At 43.9% G+C, this 27,900-nt stretch overlaps 1 protein-coding gene across 17 annotated transcripts in view; it reads left to right on the plus strand.

The window, feature by feature from the left end:
• The window catches only part of SEC14L1 (SEC14 like lipid binding 1), a 120,611-nt gene that overhangs the window by 44,165 nt on the left and 48,546 nt on the right, over positions 1–27,900 (plus strand). For 7 of the 17 annotated variants that reach the window (XM_048817839.2, XM_075119320.1, XM_075119331.1 and 4 more), the window contains one exon: positions 22,665–22,756. The exons of 7 other annotated variants lie outside the window; for them this stretch is intronic. In XM_048817839.2, the coding sequence (XP_048673796.1) occupies positions 22,694–22,756 (63 nt within the window). In that variant the 5' untranslated portion in view covers positions 22,665–22,693. Of the gene's footprint in view, positions 1–19,222; positions 19,370–22,664; positions 22,757–27,900 lie in introns of those variants that run through there. 3 more of the 17 variants (XM_075119323.1, XM_075119332.1, XM_075119330.1) reach the window with 2 other exon arrangements.

A 27,900-nucleotide genomic window follows, 5' to 3' on the forward strand; every position in this document is an offset into this window, starting at 1 on the left:
TTTTATGCCGTGCATACCTGTGCACTGAGAGGAGTTGTGGGACTCACATTTTACACTGCCTCCAAAGAGGATGATTGCTTTCTGTTACTACTGACCTAGGCTGGGTTTGAACTCTCGATTTGAAAGAGAAAGGCCCTGGAGCCATCCAGTGCACTGACCAATGAGACTCCTGTGACAGTTAGGAGATACATCTGTGTCAAACTAGAAATTCTATTTTGTTTTGGGAATGATTGTGATCTTCCCTATGGATTAGAGCAGGCATATCAAACTCAAATCACCACAAGGGCCACATGAGGACTAGTACATTGGCTCGAGGGCCGCATCACTGACACCTTTTCATATGAAGATACAAAAGCCCCCACCCCAGTGCCGTCCCCACTCGATCCCTTCCATGAGGCCCTGCGCCTGCCCCGCCTCTTCCCACCCCTTCCCCAAAGTCCCCACCCCAACTCCGCCCCCTCCCTGCCCTATTCCAACCCCTTCTCCAAATCCCCGCCCTGCCCTGCCTCTTCTCCACCTCTGGAAAGTGCTGTTTGGCGGCAGGAAGCGCCTGGAGATAGGCCGAGGAGTTGGGACGCGGGGTGGCGGGCGAGGGGAGCTTGGCGGCTGCAGGAAATAACGTGGGGGGGCGGGGAACTTGGCGGGCTGCAGCAAATAACTCCGTGGGCCACGTGTTTGAGACCCCTGGATTACAGCATCCATTTTGTAGCAGAGGCTCAACACTTAGTAGGCAGACATGAGACAGAGACATTAAGACAGAGCAATCAAGGACCATCAGCACTGAACAGCTCTTCCCTCTAGTGGGTTTTCTGCCAGCAGGGCCATTGGCTTTGTATGTCTCTCTGTTCACAGAAATAGATGGGGGAGGTAGGAGCTGGAGCCTAGACCTTCCCCAGTTTGCAGCATATAGGAAAAGAGAGGACAGAGTCAGTGTTAAAAGGGGTATGTTTCTAAGGGTATGTCTACACTACGGAATAAGGTCGAATTTATAGAAGTCGGTTTTTTAGAAATCGGTTTTATAAATTCGAGTGTGTGTGTCCCCACAGAAAATGCTCTAAGTGCATTAAGTGCATTAACTCGGCGGAGCGCTTCCACAGTACCGAGGCAAGCGTCGACTTCCGGAGCGTTGCACTGTGGGTAGCTATCCCACAGTTCCCGCAGTCTCCGCTGCCCATTGGAATTCTGGGTTGAGATCCCAATGCCTGATGGGGCTAAAACATTGTCGCGGGTGGTTCTGGGTACATATCATCAGCCTCCCGTTCCCTCCTTCCCCCCGTGAAAGCAAGGGCAGACAATCATTTCGCGCCTTTTTTCCTGAGTTACCTGTGCAGACGCCATACCACAGCAAGCATGGAGCCCGCTCAGGTAACCGTCACCCTATGTCTCCTGGGTGCTGGCAGACGCGGTACGGCTTTGCTGCACAGTAGCAGCAACCCCTTGCCTTCTGGCAGCAGACGGTGCAATACGATTGGTAGTCGTCCTCATCGTGTCCGAGGTGCTCCTGGCCGCGTCGGCTGGGAGCGCCTGGGCAGACATGGGCGCAGGGACAAAATTTGGAGTGACTTGACCAGGTCATTCTCTTTAGTCCTGCAGTCAGTCCTATTGAACCGTCTTATGGTGAGCAGGCAGGCGATACGGACTGCTAGCAGTCGTACTGTACCATCTTCTGCCAGGCAGGCAAGAGATGAGGATTGCTAGCAGTCGTATTGCACCATCTTCTGCCAGGCAGGCAAGAGATGGGGATGGCTAGCAGTCGTACTGTACCATCTTCTGCCGAGCAGCCATGAGATGTGGATGGCATGCAGTCCTTCTGCACCGTCTGCTGCCAGCCAAAGATGTAAAAGATAGATGGAGTGGGTCAAAACAAGAAATAGACCAGATTTGTTTTGTACTCATTTGCCTCCTCCCCTGTCTAGGGGACTCATTCCTCTAGGTCACACTGCAGTCACTCACAGAGAAGGTGCAGCGAGGTAAATCTAGCCATGTATCAATCAGAGGCCAGGCTAACCTCCTTGTTCCAATAACAACGATAACTTAGGTGCACCATTTCTTATTGGAACCCTCCGTGCAGTCCTGCCTGAAAGACTCCTTGATGTACAGGCACCCCCTTTGTTGATTTTAGCTCCCTGAAGCCAACCCTGTAAGCCGTGTCGTCAGTCGCCCCTCCCTCCGTCAGAGCAATGGCAGACAATCGTTCCGCGCCTTTTTTCTGTGCGGACGCCATACCACGGCAAGCATGGAGCCCGCTCAGCTCACTTTGGCAATTAGGAGCACATTAACCACCACACGCATTATTCAGCAGTATATGCAGCACCAGAACATGGCAACGCGATACCGGGCGAGGAGGCGACGTCAGCGCGGTCCCGTGAGTGATCAGGACATGGACACAGATTTCTCTGAAAGCATGGGCCCTGACAATGCATGCATTATGGTGCTAATGGGGCAGGTTCATGCTGTGGAACGCCGATTCTGGGCTCGGGAAACAAGCACAGACTGGTGGGACCGCATAGTGTTGCAGGTCTGGGACGATTCCCAGTGGCTACGAAACTTTCGCATGCGTAAGGGCACTTTCATGGAACTTTGTGACTTGCTTTCCCCTGTCCTGAAGCGCATGAATACCAAGATGAGAGCAGCCCTCACAGTTGAGAAGCGAGTGGCAATAGCCCTGTGGAAGCTTGCAACGCCAGACAGCTACCGGTCAGTTGGGAATCAATTTGGAGTGGGCAAATCTACTGTGGGGGCTGCTGTGATGCAAGTAGCCCACGCAATCAAAGATCTGCTGATATCAAGGGTAGTGACCCTGGGAAATGTGCAGGTCATAGTGGATGGCTTTGCTGCAATGGGATTCCCTAACTGTGGTGGGGCTATAGATGGAACCCATATCCCTATCTTGGCACCGGAGCACCAAGCCGCCGAGTACATAAACCGCAAGGGGTACTTTTCGATAGTGCTGCAAGCTCTGGTGGATCACAAGGGACGTTTCACCAACATCAACGTGGGATGGCCGGGAAAGGTGCATGATGCTCGCATCTTCAGGAACTCTGGTCTGTTTCAAAAGCTGCAGGAAGGGACTTTATTCCCAGACCAGAAAATAACTGTTGGGGATGTTGAAATGCCTATATGTATCCTTGGGGACCCAGCCTACCCCTTAATGCCATGGCTCATGAAGCCGTACACAGGCAGCCTGGACAGTGGTCAGGAGCTGTTCAACTACAAGCTGAGCAAGTGCAGAATGGTGGTAGAATGTGCATTTGGACGTTTAAAGGCGCGCTGGCGCAGTTTACTGACTCGCTTAGACCTCAGCGAAACCAATATTCCCACTGTTATTATTGCTTGCTGTGTGCTCCACAATATCTGTGAGAGTAAGGGGGAGACGTTTATGGCGGGGTGGGAGGTTGAGGCAAATCGCCTGGCTGCTGGTTACGCGCAGCCAGACACCAGGGCGGTTAGAAGAGCACAGGAGGGCGCGGTACGCATCAGAGAAGCTTTGAAAAACAGTTTCATGACTGGCCAGGCTACGGTGTGAAAGTTCTGTTTGTTTCTCCTTGATGAACCCCCCCACCCCTTGGTTCACTCTATTTCCCTGTAAGCTAACCACCCTCCCCACCTCCCTTTAATCATTGCTTGCAGAGCCAATAAAGTCATTGCTGCTTCACAGTCATGCATTCGTTATTCATTCATCACACAAATAGGGGGATGACTACCAAGGTATCCCAGGAGGGGTGGTGGAGGAGGGAAGGAAAATGCCACACAGCACTTTAAGCACAGCACTTTAAAAGTTTACAACTTTAAAATTTATTGAATGACAGCCTTCTTTTTTTTGGGCAATCCTCTGTGGGGGAGTGGCTGGTTGGCGGAAGGCCCCCCCACCGCGTTCTTGGGCGTCTGGGTGTGGAGGCTATGGAACTTGGGGAGGAGGGCGGTTGGTTACAGAGGGGCTGCAGTGGCAGTCTGTGCTCCAGCTGCCTTTGCTGCAGCTCAACCATACACTGGAGCATACTGGTTTGGTCCTGCAGCAGCCTCAGCATTGAATCCTGCCTCCTCTCATCACGCTGCCGCCACCTTTGAGCTTCAGCCCTGTCTTCAGCCCGCCACTTACTCTCTTCAGCCCGCCACTTACTCTCTTCAGCCCTCCACCTCTCCTCCCGGTCATTTTGTGCTTTCCTGCACTCTGACATTATTTGCCTCCACGCATTCGTCTGTGCTCTGTCAGTGTGGGAGGACAGCATGAGCTCGGAGAACATTTCATCGCGAGTGCGTTTTTTTTTCTTTCTAAGCTTCACTAGCCTCTGGGAAGGAGAAGATCCTGTGATCATTGAAACACATGCAGCTGGTGGAGAAAAAAAAAGGGACAGCGGTATTTAAAAAGACACATTTTATAAAACAGTCGCTACACTCTTTCAGGGTAAACCTTGCTGTTAACATTACATACATAGCACATGTGCTTTCGTTACAAGGTCGCATTTTGCCTCCTCCCACCGCGTGAACGGATTTTGGTTGAATGCCAGCAAACATACACTGCAATGCTTTGTTCTACAGTGATTCCCCAGTACGTGTTGCTGGCCTGGAGTGGTAAAGTGTCCTACCATGAAGGACGAAATAAGGCTGCCCTCCCCAGAAACCTTTTGCAAAGGCAGAACCGCAAATGCCAGGGCAAAGTAATCCTTTCACATGCTTGCTTTTAAACCATGTATAGCATTTTAAAAGGTACACTCACCAGAGGTCCCTTCTCCGCCTGCTGAGTCCAGGAGGCAGCCTTGGGTGGGTTCGGGGGGTACTGGCTCCAGGTCTAGGGTGAGAAACAGTTCCTGGCTGTCGGGAAAACCGGTTTCTCCGCTTGCTTGCTGTGAGCTATCTACAACCTCCTCATCATCATCTTCTTCGTCCCCAAAACCTACTTCTGTATTGCCTCCATCTCCATTGAAGGAGTCAAACAACACGGCTGGGGTAGTGGTGGCTGAACCCCCTAAAATGGCATGCAGCTCATCATAGAAGCGGCATGTTTGGGGCTCTGACCCAGAGCGGCTGTTCGCCTCTCTGGTTTTCTGGTAGGCTTGCCTCAGCTCCTTCAGTTTCACGCGGCACTGCTTCGGGTCCCTGTTATGGCCTCTGTCCTTCATGCCCTGGGAGATTTTCAGAAAGGTTTTGGCATTTCGAAAACTGGAACGGAGTTCTGATAGCACGGATTCCTCTCCCCAAACAGCGATCAGATTCCGTACCTCCCGTTCAGTCCATGCTGGAGCTCTTTTGCGATTCTGGGACTCCATCATGGTCACCTCTGCTGATGAGCTCTGCATGGTCACCTGCAGCTTGCCACGCTGGCCAAACAGGAAATGAGATTCAAAAGTTCGCGGTTCTTTTCCTGTCTACCTGGCCAGTGCATCTGAGTTGAGAGCGCTGTCCAGAGCGGTCAGAATGGAGCACTCTGGGATAGCTCCCGGAGGCCAATACCATCGAATTGTGTCCACAGTACCCCAAATTCGAGCCGGCAACGTCGATTTAAGCGCTAATCCACTTGTCAGGGGTGGAGTAAGGAAATCGATTTTAAGAGCCCTTTAAGTCGAAATAAAGGGCTTCATTGTGTGGACGGGTGCAGGTTTAAATCGATTTAACGCTGCTAAATTCGACCTAAAGTCCTAGTGTAGACCAGGGCTAAGCAAGGGAGGCCTGTCCCTCACCATGTGCAGGAAACCAAGAACTTCCAAGAAGGCAGGGAGAGCTCGGTCAAACCCAGGACTCACACGGGTGGTGAGCTCAGGCTGAGGGGGATGTGTTGGGGAGTTTGTTGTTTTCCATAGAGCTGTAGTTTTCTCTTGTGCTTTTTTAAAGAATAAACTGTGAATGAGCAATTTCTGTGATAAGCCTGCACACCTTGCTTTACAGTCATGTGGTTCCTGAAGAGTGGAACTAGAAAACCAGAGCTCCCACAGCCAGCTGGACTTGAGGGGAAACATCTCTAAACAACTGTGGGGCTTGGGAGGTCTGTACTAGTTCTAGGTTGCTGGACTGTAGGGTTCCACTATCCGAGAAGGATGCCAGACACAGGGTCTGTACCTGGGAGTGCCCAAGAGACCCAGAGCTGGGGACAGCGACCAGTCACTACCCAGACCCAAGGGGGCTTAGAAGCACATGGGATTCAGCAGTTGGATCCAATCACAACAGAGCAGTGTCCACCCTGAGAACATGACTGGACTGGTTTATGACACCTCCCGCTTCCTAATCTCACAGCTGGGGATCATATGAGTAGTACCCTTTCCAGTCTGGGTTGTTGAACATAACACCCTGGTTCCTTTTATGCTGTGACTTCTTGGGTACCCTCTGCCTCCTCTTACATTCTAAACAGTGGAATATATCCGCATCTATTATAAAGACAGGTTTCAGAGGAACAGCCGTGTTAGTCTGTATTCGCAAAAAGAAAAGGAGTGAGCTGTAGCTCACGAAAGCTCATGCTCAAATAAATCTATTATAAAGACCTCCCCACTTTGAGAATTCAACCTCTCTTTGTCCTAGGCATCCTTCTTACAACTGATATCCCTCTCTGGCACAGTTGGGTTGGGGATAACGTGTTTCCTATCCCAGCCCTGATATATGCTTGGCAGATGAGCCTGCTCACATATACAAATGATTATTTATATTAAAGTAACAACAACAGGCCCTGATCTAACCTGGGACCCCATTGTGCTAGGGTTATTACAAATGCAAAATAAGACAGTCCCTTCCATGAAAACTTTGTTCTCTAAATAAGTCAGTTGGTGTGACTGGTCTCTGTGCACAAATTACATACAGCCTTGCAAAATTCTACTCAGCTGGGGCCAATAACTCATTTTGCCCAGAAGTGAATAAAATGTCATTAGTTGCTTCAGTCTCATCATGAAGGACAGATTTATGATGGGGCTGGTAAGTAAGTTTTCATGAGAGATTTTTCAAGGCTGAATCAAAGGGAAAATACCAAAACAGCAGCTTTTTGTACTGACTGTCTCATCTCCCGGTTCAGAAGCCTAACATGAGTTTTATTTGGCTTCTCTGACTCCTAGCACAAAGGAGCCTCAGGTGCAGCAAACCTGGGCTGCTGTCCCCTCCCCCATGTGTATCCCTCTGAAAGGAGCTACAAATTAAAGGCAAAATAAATGCAGATGGGATAACACAGCTCCCCTTGGAGGTAAATTGGCCTTCTCCTTCCCCCAGTAAAGTGCCATGTGACTGGACTATAAGAGGCACTGTTTTGCCTTACCAATATTATGATGATTAATTTTCATAAGCAAAGGAGGAAACCAGCACTTGAATAAAGAGATAGCGCAGCTGCCATATGGGTCTGTGTTAAACTAATACACTGGATATGAAGCCTGCAGGTGCCCAGACAATGGTTAAATTAATTTTCCATAAATCTGGGCAGTTTTACTAGTTCTTTATTCTCCCCTTGCCTCTAACACAGTTATTGTTGTTTTATTATTTGATGCAAGCTTGCAATAAACTCGTTAATTTCCTTTTGGCTGGATGTTTGCCAGAGGGGCACCCAGTCTAACCTTATGTTACCAGGATAGCTTGCACAGTTTAATCTCTAGCTATCAGGTGGCTTTGTCTTGCCAGCCACAAAGAGCACCCTTTGTTTCTACTCCCATGTCCTACCTCCAGTCTCGGAAGGTCTGAGGCTAGGAAAGTCCTGTTTGTACTGTTTAACCTCTGGGGACACTGTGCCCAGATGGGAGGGGTCTCACAAAAGGTGCTCAGTGCTTAGAGTGTTTCCAATGAGAACACTCCTGCCTGGCAAAACAACTTTGATTGCAGAAAATGCAGAAGGCAGATGAGGCTGTTTGGCTTATTTAAGTCTTGGTTCTAGAAGTGGGACAGTGCATTACACTCTCTTTAAAGGAAGACAAATGGTCCCTTTCCCCTTCTACCTGTAATTTTGGTGGCTCGGGGATTCTATTCCCCTGTCTGTGACCTGGCTGCTGTTTCGGCTGTGGGATCCTATCCTCCTGTGATGGGTGTATAGGCTCTTGGATTTTAGCCTGCCTGGGACCAGGCTATTGTGCAGGCTCTGGCATCCCATCCTTCTCTCTGTGACCTGACTCAAATCAAGTAGTTAGTTCAGTCTAACTACTCCTGTGTGTGCTCAGAATTCACTGCAGGTGCACTCATTTATGCCCCTCTCCCAACAGCCTGCCATGCTGTAGCCTGGCTAAAAATGTCTCCCTAAGTGTAACATACCAAAATATATCAAAGCAGCAATTTTCTTCAAAAATGTGATCTCTTTAGTATAGCATGTATCTCTTTCCTTAGGCCGTCTAATCTCTGCCAACAGGACTAAAGATGGGGGAGAATTTTTTTCTATATTTAGCTTTGGAGAAATTGCTATAACTAATCCGATTTAGGATACTCTATTCTCTTTTATTTTATCTCCCCTACTCAAGTCCTTGTAATGTGACTATAGGGTGCAGTTTGCCAGCTCTCAACCTTTTCTGTTTTTTTTTCCCCCCCATGCAGTTGATTAATAACCTCAAAGAATAACACCTACAGCTGTTTCATTTGCAGCTGCTGGGTATGGAGACTAATTACTGACCTTCGGAACCTCTGTCACCCTACTTTGCATGTAAAAGTGCCGATGAATAGGAACTGGCTGAGGAGATGGTTATGGCTCCTGCAAAAATAAAAGGAATGTGATTTCAGTAGTTATTTTCAGCCTTTTCAAATGAAATGTAAAAAGGCCGTTGGGCATCTTTTGTCCATATAAATCTGATCATATCCATGATATGGTTCGCATGGTACATTGCACCAACTTTTTGCAGTTAGCTAACCTAAATTTGTGTCTTGAAAAATCAAAAATTTAGCAGTGCAGTAACAGGGAAGGGTTTATATTAAAACTGTGTAAGTGGAATCTTTAGATGGGGGGCTTGTAAAATGCAAGTCTCCCTATTATCCTACTTACCCAGTTTTTAAGGCACTTCTCAGAATATTCTACCATTCTCAGAACAGTAGATCATGTTTTGTTTAAAACACACATACACACAAGTCAAGACGGGTGGGATTTTGTATCATGGTTCTGGTAGGTCCAAACAACCATAAATATTGGAAGGGTTTGGATCTGGATCCAGGTCTCAGATTACCAGCATGAGCCCATCATGGCTTTCTGCATCTGCCTAAGAAGTTATAAGAATGGCCATTCAGGGTTAGACCCGTGGTCCATCTAGCTCAGTATCCTGTTTCTGACAGTGGCCAGTGGCAAAAACTTAAGAGGGAATGAACAGAACAGGCCAACAATCCATGGTCCATCCCCTGTTGTCAAGTCCCAGCTTCTGGCAGTCAGAGGTTTAGGGACACCTAGAGCATGCAGTTGCATCCCTGGCCATCTTGGCTAATAGCCATTGAAGAACTTATATAAATCTTTTTTGAACCCACTTGTAGTCTTGCCCTTCACAACATCCCCTGGCAACAAGTTCCACAGGTTGACTGTGTGTTGTGTGAAGAAATACTTCCTTTAGATTGTTTTAAATCTGCTGCTTATTAATTTCATTGGCTATCCCCTAGTTCTTGTGTTATGTGAAGGGGTAAATAACACTTCCTTATTCACATTCTCCCCAACATTCATCATTTTATAGACCTCTATCATATCCTCCCTTAGTCATCTCTTTTCTAAGCTGAACAGTGCCAGTCTTTTTCATCTCTCCTCATATGGAAGCTGTTCCATACCTCTAGTCATTTTTGTTGCTCTTCTCTGTACCTTTTCCAATTTTTTTAGGAGATGAGGTTGTGACACTGGTGGACCAGGTGCCAGCTCATGGCAAGGCCCACGCCTCACTGAACATTGACAAATGCATAGCTGATAACCTGTCTTGCTTACCTATGTGCTAGTATCATCAAAATAGATATTAGATCTTACGTTGATAAGAATGTGTTGAGTTTTTTTTATAATGCTTGTAGGAGGCTGCATGTATTGATCTCACTTGTAACTTCTATAGTCCATGGTATAAAGTTACATTCAGTATTTGCATTGTAAACCTCTGTAATTGGGTAACTCACCAAACAGGAAAAGAAGCATTAATTAAAGTACAGTGCTCATCCTGCATACAAGATAGCCCACTGGTGACAGATGAGGTATTGTGTAGCATCAAAGGACAGAGGCCCTGCTGATCGCATTCCTAACTCCCTCCAGGAAGGAGAGACCTACACATGAACTCATCTCATCAGTTTGGACTCTGCAGTGGAGGGGATAAAAATCCCTGACAAGGAGAAACTGATTCTCTTTCATGCTGTCTGGACTTTGAGGGGCAATGATTCCTAAACATAAGCAAAGAGATCCCCATGCTGCTTGGCATGGGTTAGCTCTGAAAGGCGTTTTGAATTGACCGATTTCTACATCTGTCACCTTTTGAGTTACACAAATGAGTTTCAGTCTGTTAGATACACTTTCTTTAACCTAAAAGAAAAGGAGTACTTGTGGCACCTTAGAGACTAACCAATTTATTTGAGCATGAGCTTTCGTGAGCTGTAGCTCACGAAAGCTCATGCTCAAATAAATTGGTTAGTCTCTAAGGTGCCACAAGTACTCCTTTTCTTTTTGCGAATACAGACTAACACGGCTGTTCCTCTGAAACCTTTCTTTAACCTGTAAATAATGCTATTATTCCTTTTTCCTAATAAAAATGTAGTTAGTTTATTACAGGATTGGCCACAAGCATTGTTTTCGTGTGTGATCTAGGGTACAAATTGATCTGGGGGAAGTGGCTGGTCCCCTGGGATTGGAAGTAAACTGAATATTTTGTGATTTTTTTTTTTTGTGTATATATATCACATAGTCCAAATTGTCTGGGTGGCAAGATACACTGGAGTGTGCAAGGGGACTGTCTGTGATTCCATGGTAAGACTGTTAAAGTAATCCAGGAGTTCACATTTGTTACTGGGTTGGTGAAATGTAATTATAGAACTCACAACCAGTTCGGGGTGTCTGCCCTGCTTTTGACAGTCTGCCCTGAGGTTGGTACTCTCAACCATGAGCCATTTCAGACACTGTGGCAAGAGCAACCAGAACTGCATGCAGTATTCAACATGTGGGTGTACCGTGGATTTATATAGTGGCATTATGATATTTTCTGTCTTATTATCTATCCCTTTCTTGATGCTTCCTAGCCTTCTGTTAGCTGCTTTGACTGTCTCTGTACACCGAGTAGATGTTTTCAGAGAACTATCCACAATGACTCCAAGATCTCTTTCTTGAGTGGGAACAGCTATTTCAGAACCCATCATTTTTATGTGTAGTTGGGATTATGTTTTCCAATGTGTATTACTTTACATTTATCAATATTGAATTTCATCTACTATTTTCTTGTCCAGCCATCCAGTTTTGTGAGAGCTTTTATAACTCTTCACAGTCAGCTTTGGACTTAACTAGCTTGAGTAATTTACTATTATAGCAAACTTTGCCACCTTACTGTTCACCACCTGTTCCAGATCATTTATGAAATGTGGAACAGTGCTGGTCCCCAGTACAGATCCTTGGGGACCCTGCCATTTACCTCTCTCCATTGTAAAAACTGGCCATTTATTCCTACCATTTGTTTCCTATCTTTTTTAACCAGTTACTGATCAATGAGAGGACTATCTGCCTTATCCCATGATTGCTTACTTTCCTTAAGAGCCTTTGGTTACATTCCAGTTCCTAGCTTACAGGTATGAACATAATAAAAACCTCCAGAAAATTGGACCCTTTGTTGACCGCCACAGTAGAGAGACCAAGGACCAAATGGGCCATAGTTGCTAAATATATTCTCTCTTGTCTCTAGAGAAATGGAACCAAGTTTTCTGTGGGTGTAACTTCAATGGAGTTATGCCAACACTTACTTTGTCCTCATTTCTCTGGATATGAGTGTTCAATCTTTGACCAGTAAGGAGGCCAAATTGCAATGGTAGTTTCTATTATGTGGCACGGTAATCAAAATAGTTACACAAGCAGAGAATCTGGGCTATGATCTCTCTAGGTCAAAGCTGAGGAATGTTGCTGTGGTGGGTGTGGACAAATTTGCAGAGCTGCTTCCCATGCTGTATCAGATCTGTGGGTGAAGAGAGAAATACAGTTTCCAGTGTCCTCTGTGTAGCCCCTTTTATTAACATTAAACTCATTGAGTCTGCAATGGAAAAAATTAAATGGGATGAACGTCTGCCTCAAATTATGCTTTCTATTCAGGCTGCTGCTTCTGCAAGTCTGTTACAATCTTACTGTGTCATGTTTTCTTTGTTTAATCTCTAAAATGCAGGCACTGCTATGGAGCACAATGAGGTTTCCTCTATCTAATGAAGACAAATTAAAGTGGACTGAGCGTGTATATCAAAAAATGGGATTGCCTTGGTACAAGACTAGAATTAATGTGAACAGTTCTGCTGATCACAAACTGGGAGCATTTATTTCCAGTGGCTTGGGAATAGCATCGTGAAACTTATGCTTCTAAAGAGATTGTTGGATGAAAGTTGCTAACAAAGGCCTGGTCTACACACAGCATTCCTCTAACTATATTTACCTGCATAACTATTTTGATTCAGAGTATGACTTTTTTAAAAAATGAAATAGTTATACAGCAGCAACTCCTAGCATGGACACAATTATACCAGTATAAACGTGCCTTCTACTGGTATAATCTATTTCCCTTCTTGTATGGAATAAGCTATGCAGCTATAAGCATCTTTACAGCAGGATAACTGTGCCCACACAAGAGTAGACAACCTCTACAGGCTCGATCCAGCTCCTTGGAAGTCAATGAAAAAGCTCCCATTGACTTTAAGGGGAGGTGGATTGGGATCTACATGCAAAGAAGTTGACCATCAAATAGCTGGATTTTACGGATAATTTTTAATATTGCACATTATTTATTCTATTAATGCGATGGGATTGTTGTTTATTACTATGTCTATGCTATTATAAAAATGCAAGACACTTTACAGGCAAATAGGGACGATAACTACACCCTGAATAGCTTACAACCTCAGAGCCTGATTTAATGCCAGTTGAAGTCCATGGGAGTCTTCCTATTGACTTCAATGGGTGTTTGGATTGGGCCATAAGGGCCTGATCCAGCAGTGTGCTCCCCCCAGCATTGGTCCTTATGTCTTCATGCAATCCCATTAACTTCTTCCTTTCCATACCCGCAAACCCAGTTACTAAGAGGGATGTTAAACAGCCTTTTAGATTTATTTTGAAAGGATTTTAGTTGAGCTTTGCATTTTCAGAACCACTTAATCAAGAAGCATGTTTTTCAAATGACTGACAAGTGTCATTTGTTAGTTTATTAGACAAAGGCAGCTCCTGAGTCCCTATCTGAACTGAGGACTGGATGGCCCAGTGACTAGTAATTGGCGTTTCACCTCTAGGTAACCGGTTGTCACCCAGGTCACTTTTTGTCATTTGATGGCTGTTCATTCACGTATGTGAATAGACTTGGATAGCTGAGAGCAGTTTCCAGGGACAGCACTCTCACATCATTCACCCACCACCAAGTCTGGCACTAACTGATGCCTTTCTTGGCAGTCTCCGTATAGATGCCAAGAACTAACACTCACAGAAAGTGAACTAACTTCTCTCCCCTAGAGTGTGTCCCTCCAGTTCAATACAGATGCACATTGATTGGAGCAGTGAGGGGAAATTTATGAAGTCCCTTCCAAGGAACTACTGGCTAGATTTTTCAAAGGCATTTAGGTCTCTGTTGGTGCAGGTAGGTTCAAAAGCACCTAAGAAAGTTAGTGGCTATGTCCCATTCAAATCAATAGGATGTAGGCACCTACACTGTTTATGTGCTTTTGAAAATCCCACTAGGCACCTTCCTGCTTCTTTAGGCACGTAAATATCCTTGAAAATCTGGCCCTACCTGCTTTTGGTTAAATATGGGAAATCAGAACCTGATTCTCTTCTCAGTTACAATAGCTTGGTGCTGGTGTAATTGCATTGATTTGAATGGAGCAACTTCTGAGTTACAGTGATATAAGAGAGATCAGAGTCAGATTCTGAAGGTACATCTACACTGCAAAAAGACCCTATCGCAGCGAGTGTCAGATCCTGGGACAGATGACTCAGGCTTGTGCTGCAGGGCTAAAATAGCAGTGTAGATGTTCCTGCTCGAGCTGGAGTCTAGGCTCTGAAACCCAGCAAATCAGTTGATCCTGGCTCTGAGACACGCCGCTGTGTTTTTGGCAGTTACTGCCAGTGTGGCATCCTGCACCAATATTAAAATCCCTATATAAGTGAAAAATCGTCCTCCTTTTGCATCACAAACTCAGTGATTCTTTCCCTTCACACTGCAAAGCAGACTTGCTCCAGTATCTCACATGGATAATTGCGGGATGAAATCATATTGATTGTGTCACAGATGCTGCTGAGGTTAATTTCTCCATGAAGTCTGTGCTATCAGCCTCCTGAGTGTTCTCACAGATGGGTGAGGCAGTGAATGTCAGATCTGATGCTTAACCAAGAATATGCGCTAGCCCCCTTCTCATCCTGTTTTCATTATTTACAATGCCAGCAGATTCCTTCCTGCTGCACTAGCCCTGTTTGTTATGAGTACTGACTTTAAATTCCATATAGGAGGCACTGTATAAATGGAATAGATTTGTTACACTCACTGTGGTCACATGCTTATCCTGATTCATACATTTCATGAATCAGAACTTGGTCCTATATGCCAATACTGGTTTGCGTAAATCTTAGCATGCTATTGGCATCTGTGCTGTGACGTAGGTCAATGGAGTCAGAGTGCTGGCAGCTGAGCCTAACTGGCTTCTGAATCAATTTTCCTATAAGTAATTTGAGAGCAAAAGCAAAAAGCCTATTCCCAACTGTTAGTGACTCAGGACACCAAGACCTAAGGCTCCAGGGCGCAAGTTTCTCTAAGACTAATATTAGCCCAGTTCTCAGTCATGTGAGTGCTAGATAAATGTTACTGTAGTTGAAGTGTTCAATGAGCTACTAGTTAGCAGCGTGATCCAATGGATCAGTGACCAGCTTAAATTTCAAATGAGCTGGGTTCTTGTCTTGGCTCTGCCACAGATTCATTGTGTGACCTTAAGTGTAACATTTTATGGGCCTCAATTTCCTCCTCTGTAAAATGGGGATAATAAATACCTTCCCTGCCTTTGTACAGTACTTTAAGATCTCCACAGGAAAAGTGCTACGTTCTCACTCTCTCTTTCCAATCCTCCCCCAAAACTCGCTTCTTCCGTTAAGTCTTTAAAAATTCATACACCTCCTCCAGATCATCCCATCACAGCGTGCACTTGTAGGCTATGTCTACGCTGCAGTCAGGAGGGATGATTGCAACACAAGGAGGCATACCCAAGCTAGCTTTGAGTCAGCTTGCTAAAAATAGCAGCGTAGTGGCAGCAGCATGGGCTTGTTGCCTGAGTATGTACCCAGGGTCCTGGGTGAGACTGTACGCCAGCAGCTATCCTGTGCTGGTGCCCAGGCTGTGGCTACACTCCATTTTTAGCAAGCTGGCTCAATCAAAGCTAGCTCAGCTATGCCCACTCATGCTGCAATCACACCTCTCTATTGCAATGCAGGTATACCCTTTACGTCTAAATTGTTTTGTCACGTGTGAACCAGAATGCTAGTTCACTTGGAAACAGACCATGTCTTATTAATTGTTTGTCAATCATCATGCTAATTTTACCTGAGAGAGGAGTGCAGGATTGGGGCCTTTTTGTGATTTTGGGGGGCTTGAGAACTGGATTCTGTTCTCAGTTACATCAGTGAAAATCAGTTATTCTACTGACTTACCTGCAGTTACTTTTGATTTACACCAGCATATCTGAGATCAAAATTGGATCTTTTAGTTTGTAGCATTTTAATTTATTTAGGGTTTAGCAATCAGAACTTGCATCTGTCTGCGATCTGTCCTGCTGAGCATTATTCACAACTTCCCTCTTTTTTGCTATTTTAACACAACAGCAGCAAAGACAGAAGTTGCTTTTCAGTGTTTAGCAAAGTATAATTGAATTCTTACCCTGACTCTGTGATTTCTAATGAAAGGCAAGGACAAGGTCCATCCCTGGTGAAACTCCATGAACTTTTGTGGAATTATAAAAGATTAATTTTGGCCACAAGCTGTTTTATATGTGCCGAGAAAATCACAGCACACTGCTCTTGATCAATTTCACTTTAGGGTAACCATTATTTATTAATAATGTATCCTACGTCAACAATTCCCATTGACTCCAGTGAGAATATTGCCTGAAAACAGAGTAAATAACTGTTGTGTAATCAGAATACATAACACTGGAGAATGTAGTCTGAGAAACACATTCACGTGATGGGGAGTGACCTTATATAACGCACACAGGGTTTAACTTCCTTCTGTGCCTAGTAAGCCACATCCCTTAAGTGCTAAAAACATTTGTTGTGTCGTACTTTCAATCTGTATCCTCTAGGCTTCAATCCTCCTGTTCCTTTTCTTACGCATGAAAAAGACCTTTCTTCACAACCTTTCATAAGACACTTCAGTTTGCTGTTTCTTAATTCACATCCTTTCTAAAGACTCACTTCTGTGATGCCCATAAGCAGTGAGTCAACAATAATTATAAATCATATATTAATAGTAATATATTTTTTTAAAAACTGAGTGAGTCCTTCCTTTGTGTCGGTCTTGCTAAACTGTAGTCTTCAGTGTAGGGACTGATATTTTTTTTTATCTGTACATTGCCAAACACAATGTAAGCACTTAAAGAATACATTAATGACTTCTTCCCCTTTCACCAAAGACAACCTAGTTCCTTTATTTCTTTTTTTAAAAAGCCACTTTAGTGCAGATTTACTGCTTGTATTCTGGAATTGGGGGAATTGCACTAGAACTTAAATTACACAGAATCTAATGAGCTAAAATTTCTGAGTAAAGAGGACCATACAGTGGAAGCTGTATGGAGGCAAATTCCAAATGCTAAGAACATAGATATACTAATAGGATTATTTTACTGGCCTTCATATCAAGAAAAGGATATTGGGTGCTAGGGTTGCCAATTTTGGTTGGAGGTATTCCTGGAGATTTCATCACATGACATTATCTTTAATGAAAGATTATTCTATAATACCTGGAGACTCCAGGCCAATCCTTGAGGGTTGGTAACTTTATTAGGCACACAATACCGAGGACAATAAAAAAGCCAACTAAGTCTAATAACACAGTATTGCCAGGTGACTTTACCTGTGTGCACGTAAAAGTGGTCTAATGCTACAGTGGGAAAAGGTTTAGAGAAGCAGTTTCTCAACACCTTAAATAACTGCTTCTTGTAACAGCTAATATGAGAGAACAGCAGAGGAGAGGCTATTAGTGACTTAGTCTTAAATACCACACAGGTTCGTTCAAAAAATAACTATAGTTGAATCACTAATTAATAGTGATCAAAATATAATTAAGGCCTCAGGGAAGGAATTGTACCAAAAATATTACCGTGGCACTTTAGAAAGAGGGATTTCAAAAATACAAGGAAGCTAGTCAAAAAGGCTCTTGAATGTCCAAAGTGAGGAAATTAAGATCCTTGAACAGCATGGAGGAGCATGTAACCATTCCATAATAGAATTCCAGTGGGGGCACACAGAATCTGGCCCCTAATTGCTAAGTTATTATTGTAAAGCACATTAGGATACCTTGAGTGGAAAAACCACTACAGAAACCAAATTGTATTTCTTGCTCTGGGCACGTTACAGATGATATGGTTATCATTATAAACTTGCAGTGAGACAGCTCTCTCCCAGCGATCCACAGCTGTAGAGCATCCCAGCCTCTGTAATTGCTGGCTGAATAAAGATAGAACAGCTAATCAAAGCCAGGGAAAGATGAGTGCTATTGGAGTGATTGGGGGGAGGGGTGAACAATGTGTGCCCTCTTTAAATGGGAGAGCATCCATTCTGTAATCAATTTACTATTGTGGCAAACCAGCCTTCATAGAATTTTATGTTGATAACATCAGGAAAGTGAAAGTCAGAGGAGAGTTTTATTCCAGATTCATTTTATTATGAGGGGAGATACTAGGAGGGGATGGCTAGGTGGTCTAAGAGACAGGGTTTAACACTAATAAATTTATTTTTCAGTTGAAATAATGTCCTAGGCCTGAGTCCTGCAAGGAAGCAGGGGCGGTGATGCAGGCAAGGGTTGGGGCAGTGTGCAGAGCCACCTGCCCTCAGATATGCCGCCACTTCCACTAGCCACCCTGCTGGACCCTGCACCCCAAACCCCCTCCCACACCCTGCCCCAGCCCCCTCTAGCACTCAAACTCCCTCCCAGAGCCTGCACCCCCTCCTGCATTCCAACCCCCTGCTCCAGCCTTGAGCCCCCTCCCACACCCAAACTCCCTCCTAGCCTGCACCCTGAACCCCCTCCTGCACCCCAACCCCCTGCCCCAGGCTCAGCCCGGAGCTCCCTCCTACACTCCGAACCCCTCGGCCCCAGCCCAGAGCCCGCACCCCAACCTCCAGCCCAGCGGTGAAGAGAAGCGGGGGCTGGAGTGAGCGGGGGTGGGGCCTTAGAGAAGGGGCGGGGGCTTGGGGAAGGGGTGGGGTGAGGGTGTTTGGGTTTGTGCAATTAGACAGTTGGCAACCCTAGATGAAACTTGGAGGTAGGCAAGACCAATCAGACTCCTGAAAGGGGTACAGGAGTCTGGAAAGATTCAGAGTCACTGTCCAAGGCGGATCCCCAGCCTGACCCCCGTATCTAGACCCCTTGCCGAGCTGCAGCAGGAGGCCTCCCAGCCTCACTGCAGGTGCCTGCTGCAGTTTGTCTGTGCTGGGGGTGGGACTCTCCCCTGTATTGCTATTATTCCTAGTGTAAAAAGAACAGGGGGACTTGTGGCACCTTAGAGACTAACCAATTTATTTGAGCATGAGCTTTCCTGAGCTACAGCTCGCTTCCTGGGATGCATTCCTGGTGTCTTTACATGCTGGTTAATGATGGGGAGGGGCTGCAAAGGGGCAGGCTGGGGCTGAGCGACTGGAGCGCCCCCTCCCGTCTAGTAGCACCGCTCACTGCTGCATGCTGCCAGCCTGAGGGCAGCAGGGCGAGACCTCCCTCCGCCAATCATACCAGCGCATGCGCAGGATCGGACAGCCGGCCAGATCGTCACTCCGCCTGGCTCCTCAGCCGCGCACGCGCAAAAGTGGAAAGCCAGACTGTCCCGTGCTGTGCCTAGGATGCGCACGCGCAATACTTAACAGAGTGTGCTGTGTTTGCGTGTCTGCAGGCCGCGCATGCGCACGCGTTGGCAGGTGGCCAGGCCCCTCCTTCCCCCTGTCACTAGTATCAGCAGGCGGCCGCTGCCTCCTCCCCGGAACCGGCCGGCGGCGGCGGCGGCTGCGCCCGGAGCCGACATGAGGCCAGAACCCCGCCGGTCTTTGTGACAGGAGGTGAGTAGGTGGCACCGACCGGCACCCCAAAGCTCCGTTCCCTGCCGCGCGCCCTCCCCCTTTCTCCCCCCTCATCCCGACCCCTCTCCCATGTCCCCCCCCCCCGCATCCCCGACCCCTCCACTGCCCCCTTGCTCCCTGCATCCCCTACCCTGGCCCTATTCCCCTACGTCTGTGCCCCTCTCCAGGCTGTGCCCCCGCCCCTCTCCAGGCTGTGCCCCTATCTTTACCCCTTTCCACCCTGCCCTGGTACCCCCACACTTCTCCACCCTGTACCCCTACCTCTGCCCCTATACCGCTACATTTGTGCACCCTGCCTCTTCCTGCTTCCCAGAACCTACTCACCCCCTTTTACTTTCCCAGGGCCCTGCTTTCTCAGTGGCCACCCTCTCTGCTGTCCGTTATTTTTACTTCTCTACCCCCCTTCACACTGCTTCCCCCTGCTTGGGTCCCGGTAGGGTTTAACCTTCTTCCCATCATCCTGTAGATTTTCTGCCCGCCCCTTGCTAGCTCATAGCTTCTCCTTAGAATCCGTTTGCTGCTTCCCCCAGTTTTCTTCCATGTCCCGAGTCCCCCTCTGCTTCCCTGTTTGTTAATGCTTTCACGCGGCTCTGTTGTGCTTACACTCCCTTTCCGTAAAGGAAGGGGAGGAAACAAAGGGTACAATCTCTCTCCCCCCCCCCCCGTCTTTTCTGATTGCTTCTGCTACTTCTTCCCGTACTTCTCCTTTTACCTCTCCTGCCTGCTTTAGGTGCTCGCTCCCTCCTCCCCCCCCCCCCCACCATTGGGCATCCTAAAGAAGCAACTTTTTTCCCTCCAGCTTTCTCTGTCTAGCTCCAGCTCTCCCAAGTTTTCTATCCCTCCCCCTCCCCTAGCTTCTGGAAGGGGGTGGGGGGAATATATCCATATCTGGAGAAAGCATATGTTTCTCCCTCTGGTCAGGGACTACTGACACCTTCCCCAATTTAAAGATGATACTTGTCTTCACTTTAGGGACCAGAGAGCTTCTTCACTGTAGACAGAAGCACTAAAATGTCAGATAAACTATTACTTTGAAAATCTTTCCAAGCTTTCTCTAAAACTTAGTCTTGAGAGTCTTGTAGTTTGGTGGGAAAGCAGCTGTGTTTTGAAGATGTTATGTCTCTGTTGATTTGTATGTACATTTTGTTCCAGTAAGGTGCTTTTGATAAAGCCCAGAAAGACATTTTTGACTTCAGATAAATTTGTCTTAAATGTCTCGAGGGAAAAGAATCTTCCCTATCTGTCCATTTTCTTTACAGTTATCTAGGTTTTGTAGCTTTTAGTCATTTGTCAAATAGCTTTAAGGTGTCTCTTGTTTCAGATGAGGTTTTTTTGTCCCCAGTATTCCTTGGCTTTAGAATCTTACCAAATACTTGTTTAACATATAACTTAAAAACTCTCTTGGAAGAGGCTGTTAATGTTCCTTTGGTATTTTGAGGCTGGTTTAGTGGAGAGGCTATGAGTTATACGTTTGAATCGTTTAGTTAAATCTTGCTATAACAATAGAAACTGTTTTCCACAGACTTTAGCAGGTATTACTTTGAGACCTATTATGTACATGAGACTGCCACGTTCATTCTTCTAAAAGCAGACTAAGAACTATCCTAGCTCATGTCTAGAAGACCTCTGTTTTATGTCTAGTCTCCATGGCTTTATAATTGTTGCCTTTTCCTTTAAATCTGTATACTGAGTCAATTCAACTAACCAAGCAAGAATATATTATACAGATTTCCAATCTGTAATGGAAAACAGTGCTGAAGTTCTACACTGCAAATGGATTTGTAATTTTTAATTCAGAATTAAAAATTAAACACTATTTATTACTGCACTTTCAGATATTTTAAAATAAATCCAGAGCGTGAATGTAGATGGATGAATTCATCACTTGAATAAATCTTTTGCCAGATTATCTGTCTCATTATTTTTTAGCATTTGTTGCTTCATGTTTCTGTTAAGTGAGACTTCTGTCCACTGTACTGTTCATCCTGAAGTTGATGAGTTTGTGGAAGTAATATAGACACTGTAAGAGCATATTAGTATTAATGAGAAATATGGCTGTTTGTTCAAAGAAGTTAACATTGCATGTATGTCTTAAATCTGGCTAGCAGCCAATATTTTCATCCAAGGGTACTGATGCCAGTATTTTTTATTAATATGCATTCAAGAAAGAACTTGATGGACCAAATTCATTGCTGGTGTAAATGAACATACTTGCTTCTGCTTATGCCTGCAGTAAATTTGTGTGTGTGTGTGTATTAACATATCCATAGTTTACTTAACTTATTTCCTTCTCACCTCATCAGCAAGTTGGTCCATCAGCACTTTGTATTCCTTTCATGCTTGAAAATAGTGAAGGATACTCTAATCCTATTTACACATAATACATTATTTCAGAGGAAAAAGCATCTTTTAAACGTTTTGAGATTTTACACGTTATTAGAAAATGGAATTCAGGGCCTTGTATCTTAATTGTTTTAAATTATCCCTTCAGCAATCTGAGAGTCAGAATGGGGGATTATAATAATATACCATGAATTCGCAAAAAGAAAAGGAGTACTTGTGGCACCTTAGAGACTAACCAATTTATTTGAGCATGAGCTTTCGTGGGCTACAGCTCACTTCATCAGATGTATTGTGAGTTTTGCAGGGTTTTGTTCAATGGGAGGGGACTGTGTGGCTAACCTGGACAGAGCTTTTTGCATCTAACAGTATGTGCCAATAGTCATGAGACTTCTTGTAATGCTCATTTGTGAATGAGTGGTTTTGAAATGTCCCAACAGTATGTTGCTAAAATGGTAGAATGAGAACATACCAATTTGCTGCTTTTTTTTTTTTAAACATTTTGGAAGCACTTAAAATATAGATGCTGTCTAAATATATATAGTTGCTCAGACCCTATAGTAGGGTGGTAAGTGAACTTGTATATTACACTCTTAATAACAAACCCAAAACCTGCAAACTTGTGAACATCTGTAGCACTTCTATCGCAGTGTGTGTGTGTGTGTGTGTGAGAGAGAGTAAAAAAAAAAAACAAAAATCTAATTGCAAGCAAAGAAATTTTTATGGTGGCACATCAGTATAATTTACTTCAGCTATAAGCTCAGCAGAAAAGTTTCAGCTGGTGTTAAATACTCTGTTGCCACTGCAATCTTCATGATGTAGGTTACTGTACGTGAGGAGATGGGCAAGGAATCTCTCTCATAAACTAACAACATTGAACAGTAAAACTGCCCTCCCACATGTGACAATGACATTTTAAAAATTTGTTTTTCAGGTCTGAATAGTTCTTATTAATCTGAAACCATGGTGCAGAAATATCAATCCCCCGTGCGGGTGTATAAACACCCCTTTGAGTTAATTATGGCTGTAAGTATCACTTCTTAAACTGTAATTTTCTTATTTGAATATTATTACTTGTATTGCTGAAGTGTGGTCAAGGCTTCTTTTGCTAGGTCCTGTACAGAATACAGAGTACCTGCCTTGAAGAACTTATATTTTGCTTGTCTTCTTAGACTATAAGTGGTAGGAGGGAGAGGAAATGCCAAACCTTCCCCAAAGCCTTGCCATAATTTTTGGGAGATTTATTTTAGGGTTTGCAGCAGAGGTGGGTCTGAAGGAGCAGGTGTTGGTCAGTTAGGCTGTTGCAAGTGGAAGAAGGCACAAAGGTGTTTGTGTGAGAAGCTGTTGAAAGGACTGTTGAGGCTGGCATCTTTGGAGGGGCAAAGAAACACAATAGCGGATGAGCAGACACTAGAGGCAGAGCTGTGAGGAGCATTGAAACTGAGGATGAGAAGCTTAAATTTGTTACAGTGGAAGAGGGTGATGTGGTCAGAGCAGCAGGCAAGAAGTATTCTCTTAACAGTTCTATTTTGATTTATTTGGGAAGGGTTGGGGATATGAGTATAAGGTAAGGCCAGAGAGGTTGAACAAAAACACCTGTGATAAATGAAGGGGGGTGGGTAGCTCCATTTTATGGACAGCCAGCCAGTAGCTATACAAATATTTTTAGTAGCTGTTTTTTAATTGCTCTACCTGCAAAGGGTTAAAAAGTTTTACTGCTGTGCATAGGTAAAAGGAAGTGAGTGGGCACCTGGCCAAAAGATCCAATGGGAAGGCTAGAACTTTTAGGGCTCTAAACCACCGCATGCTGGGGTGTCCATAAAAAGGAACTCTTTCTCTCTTCTCCCCTTCCACCCCCCCCCCCCAATTATCACAACACTAAACAAAGCCCATGAGGTGTGTGGTCACTAATCTATGTGTACTTCTTACAAACGAAAACCACCAGTACTGAAGAGTGACCCTGACCTAGGTTCCCACTTTAAAAATAACAGAAGTAGATCTCTGATATTTCTGTATACACTTAGTCAAAACCACAGTTGTTCAAGTTCTCATAAAATAGAAAAAGGATGTGAAGAGCAGTCACATCAACTTCTTCCCTCTTTGGTCCTAAAAAGAATAGTCTAAAGAAAGTCTAAATAAAATGCATATTATCTCATATCTTAATCCACTGAAGACCTCATTTTTGCATGTTTATGTATTGATACATTTTGATTGGTACCAGTGTATGCTCAGCACCTTGTAATGCTATTTACAAGCAATACCACAGCTGCTACTCATGTTTTCTAATATTCTATTAAACTCAGTAGTTACATATTTAATACGGCATGTGTTTTTGTAACTAAGTAAACTTGTTCCTGTTTTAGACATTTATATATACGAGATGATTTTTCAGCGAAAATTCTCTGTGTACTTTGCCATTTGAATTAAGGAGTTGTTACATTTCTATTGTGTTGAGGTAGTATTTTTATTTCCATCTAACATATCTGTCAGGAACTCTTTAAGTCAAAACAACTACCAAAAATGTATTCCTCTCATCATACCTTGCTAACATCATTAAAACTACCATGTTAAAATTAGCTTTGTGCTTTCAAACTATTTTGTGTTTGTGGAGATATTTGTATCTGAAGCATGCTGGATTTTTTTTTTTTTTTTAACAAAGAAAATCCTCTAAGATCTTGTGTCATCTAAGCTTTAGTTTTCTTGAGAAGAAAATACCCATAATATAAAAGAAGTTGAAATAACAATAGCTAAAGAATCAGAACTAATAGACTAGGAATGTATATAATGCAAAATAGTGAGTTAAACACAATACTTTGCATGACTTCAGATGTAGACTAGTGATTGTATACTTGATTTGTTTCAAACATAAACTTCATTCATAGGGCAGTTGTTATCACAAGAATTCTGCTTGCAGTATATTCATTTTAAGAATATACTTGTACACCTGCAGTACCTTATTATTATATCATTGGCTTTAAATGTGTTTACGTCACTGGAAAATTGGTAAAGTCAGTAGTTAAGATGGGTTATTACTGCCGGAAATGGTGAGTAGTGCTTTTTGTAAGTTAGAGCCAAACTCTAAATTTTCTTGGTTTCTATCACAGAGGTAAAATCTGTGGAGTTCACCATCAATGGTTATTTGAATGACCAAATAATGCTAGTAAGAATGTACAGCGTATTCCACTTTATGTTGAAATGAACGTTTCATAATGCACATGCTCAGTACCCAGCTTTCAAATGGTGGTAACTGTTTCAAAACAAAACTTTTTAAATGTAGCAGCAAGACAGTTCCTCATTCCAGACAAAATAATGGTACATGCCAAGTTTAAATTGCACCCCTTCAGGAAACAGTTTTTGTACATCTGTATAAAAATGTTTTTTAGGCTTGCAGACTTCTCATACTTCTTGGGGGGGAAAAAATTAAATCCCTGTTAATAGAACATGAGACATTGATCACAAGAGACTAAGAAACACCCCCAAAACTATAAAGTAATTAAAGGTGTCTAGAACAGAATAGCTTTTTCAGTGTGGTAGCATACTATTTATTGCTTTGGCAGATTGTTTGAATGAGGAAATAATGGAAACTCTGTGATCTTTATTGTCAGGGCTGTCTTACCAACAGTATCTGAAAGCTGTCTGAGAATATTGAAAGCCCTCAGACTTTTCTTGCAAGGCATCTGTGAAACTGAGCTCAGTTTTGTTCATATTGAATGGTTGGGAATGTAGGATGAGCCCGAAGGAGGTGCTAACTGGTACCTGCATCCCCAACGGGACTATAGAAAGGTGTCTTAGTTGTAGTCCCACTCCAGGACTCTAAACATATCTATACTCTAAAGGCCTACAGCTCTCCTACTAGTTGAAACTAGTTACAGCAAGTCCTAATATCAGCTCTAGGATGGAGACCCCACTTAGAACTTCCCTTTTCCACTGAAGCCAACTGAATGAGTGTCCTTTGTAGCATGGTGGACCATTTAAACTGCACGCTTCCTATTCTCCCCTACTTAGGTTACAAATAAATAATGGAAAGTGATGAGAAATACCTATATACTGTGATAGTAGAATCGTGGTCCCCTTTACGTTATTCTGATATACCATGGCAAATTTTGCTTCTTCTACTGAGGGGCCTGAAACAATCCTGTTCAAAGAAAGAAAAGTAAAACTAAATTCTACTTCGCTCTGACCCAGGATTGGTAAGGCAAGCTCTCACCAGTACCGTTGTGTTGCAAATACTTCATCATGGTAAAAGGAATAAATGTTTTCTCTAACTGGAAAAGTATTAGGGATATATCTCCTCTATGGAAATTCTGAAAAGCATCATTTGAAACTCTTATGTATATCTGGGGATAGCAATAGATTCAGGCCGGGGCAAATCCAGCCCCCTCTTCTTGCAGACTTGGAGGCGCTCTCTGAAGAGAACTGGTGGAGTGTAAAGCTGTGGGGAAGTCAGGCACCTTGTGGATCCTTTCAGTCTTGACTGGCCATAGAGGGACACTGCATAAGAATTCCACGTAAACTACTCCAGCCATTGGTATAGAATTAGTCTCCCTGGTGAATCTTTGATTCGTCCCCGCTCCTCTGCATATCTTCCTAGTTCCTGGTCCTGCTACTTGCTCAGAGGGCTGAATTTGCATTGTTGTGCATTTCATTAGGCTTTAAATGTACCACCATGCTCTAAAAGTATGTCATTTTAAAGATTTACAGCCATTTTATTTTAAAGTTTTCTCTTTGCTAACTCCTGAAAATTATAGACTTAAAGATTCCTTTTCATGTCCCAGTTTACATAATGCTAAAAGTAGCTGAAATGGGGGAAATTACTGTTTACTCAGCCTTTTCTTGTGTTACCAAGATTAGATAGATGGAAGAAGGAACCAGAAGAATATGCTTTCAAAACCCTTTGAGAATGCTAATGCTCTTTAAGTTGAAGAGTTTAAATTTTCTTATGTAAGTTATGCACATTGTTGAGCACACAGCTGAGTCTTTAAAATGCCAACATTAGAATGATGGGTCCCTCATATATATCATACTACTCTTGGCACACGAGGTTAAGAAATGAGCACTTGAGCCAAAAAATATAAGCTGTGATGCTGGCTGGTTGAAATGAGTTAGAGGTCCTTTAAATTTATTTTGGAAATTAAACTCAAATATTGTAAAATCAGCTGCTTTGCGATGTGCTTTTGGGGTTTACCGAGACCAGTAAAGGATTGTCACTGCCTGCCCTGTAATCTTGGATGCTTTTGTGCTGTGTAGCTTTGGCTTAGAGCCCTGATACACCAACAGCCTGCTTACAGCACACTGACCTCACCCTGGTTTGCACCAGCCTGGTTACTGCTTGCAGGGTGCAGTGCTCAGCCCCTCTCACTGTACTACTCACAAAACCGTGTCAAGCTCACTTTAAAGAGACTGTACATAGCACCAGCATGTTACTTTGAGGATTTTACTTTTCAGTTTGAAGCACTACACTGAGATGGTTGTGTGGAAAAACAAGACATTGAAGTGATACCAAGTAGAAGGAATTGGGATAGAAATGGTTACAAACAAATGTAAAAACATGCTTCAAAGACTAGAACCTAAAAATATGCTTCAAAGTCTAAAACCTAACTTAAAAAATTAGTCTCTTGTTCAAAGTAGTTTTCTCTCCCAGGTTGTTCTTTCAGCAAGGCTGGCCAGTTCTAAAAGGTATCGTGTATGATAACAGTGATTTGGGGTGGTACACTAAACTGGTCAGACCAACTGAGGGTCACTGCTAGATACTGGGGACCTCCTTGCGTTCTGGCATTGGGGTGCTCTTAGGGTCACATTTTGATATTGAACAGATCTTCCAAGGGATGAGTTTGTGCATAAGGAAGCATATACCATGTTTTAATGACATCCATATTACAGATTTCAGCACCAAAGGTGTTGAGTATTTAGAGAAATATGATGAAAGTCTGTTGCACTTACATTCTGTCTATAAATATGTTCCATCCACAGTTACAAATTTCATTTTAGAAATGAAGTTTATATCCTAATTTGGTGGCTGCACATGGTTAGTGTGCATCAGACCTACACCATATGCTGTGTTAATATTGACTGTAAGTATATATTTTTAAGAATTTGTGATCTTAAGAAAACTGGATTGAGGATTAAGGGCTAGATTTTTTTCAAAAGTGCTAAGCACCTTAAAGTGGAGA

This window comes from Caretta caretta, chromosome 14 (genome assembly GCF_965140235.1).
Source record: "Caretta caretta isolate rCarCar2 chromosome 14, rCarCar1.hap1, whole genome shotgun sequence".
Lineage (NCBI taxonomy): Eukaryota > Metazoa > Chordata > Testudines > Cheloniidae > Caretta > Caretta caretta.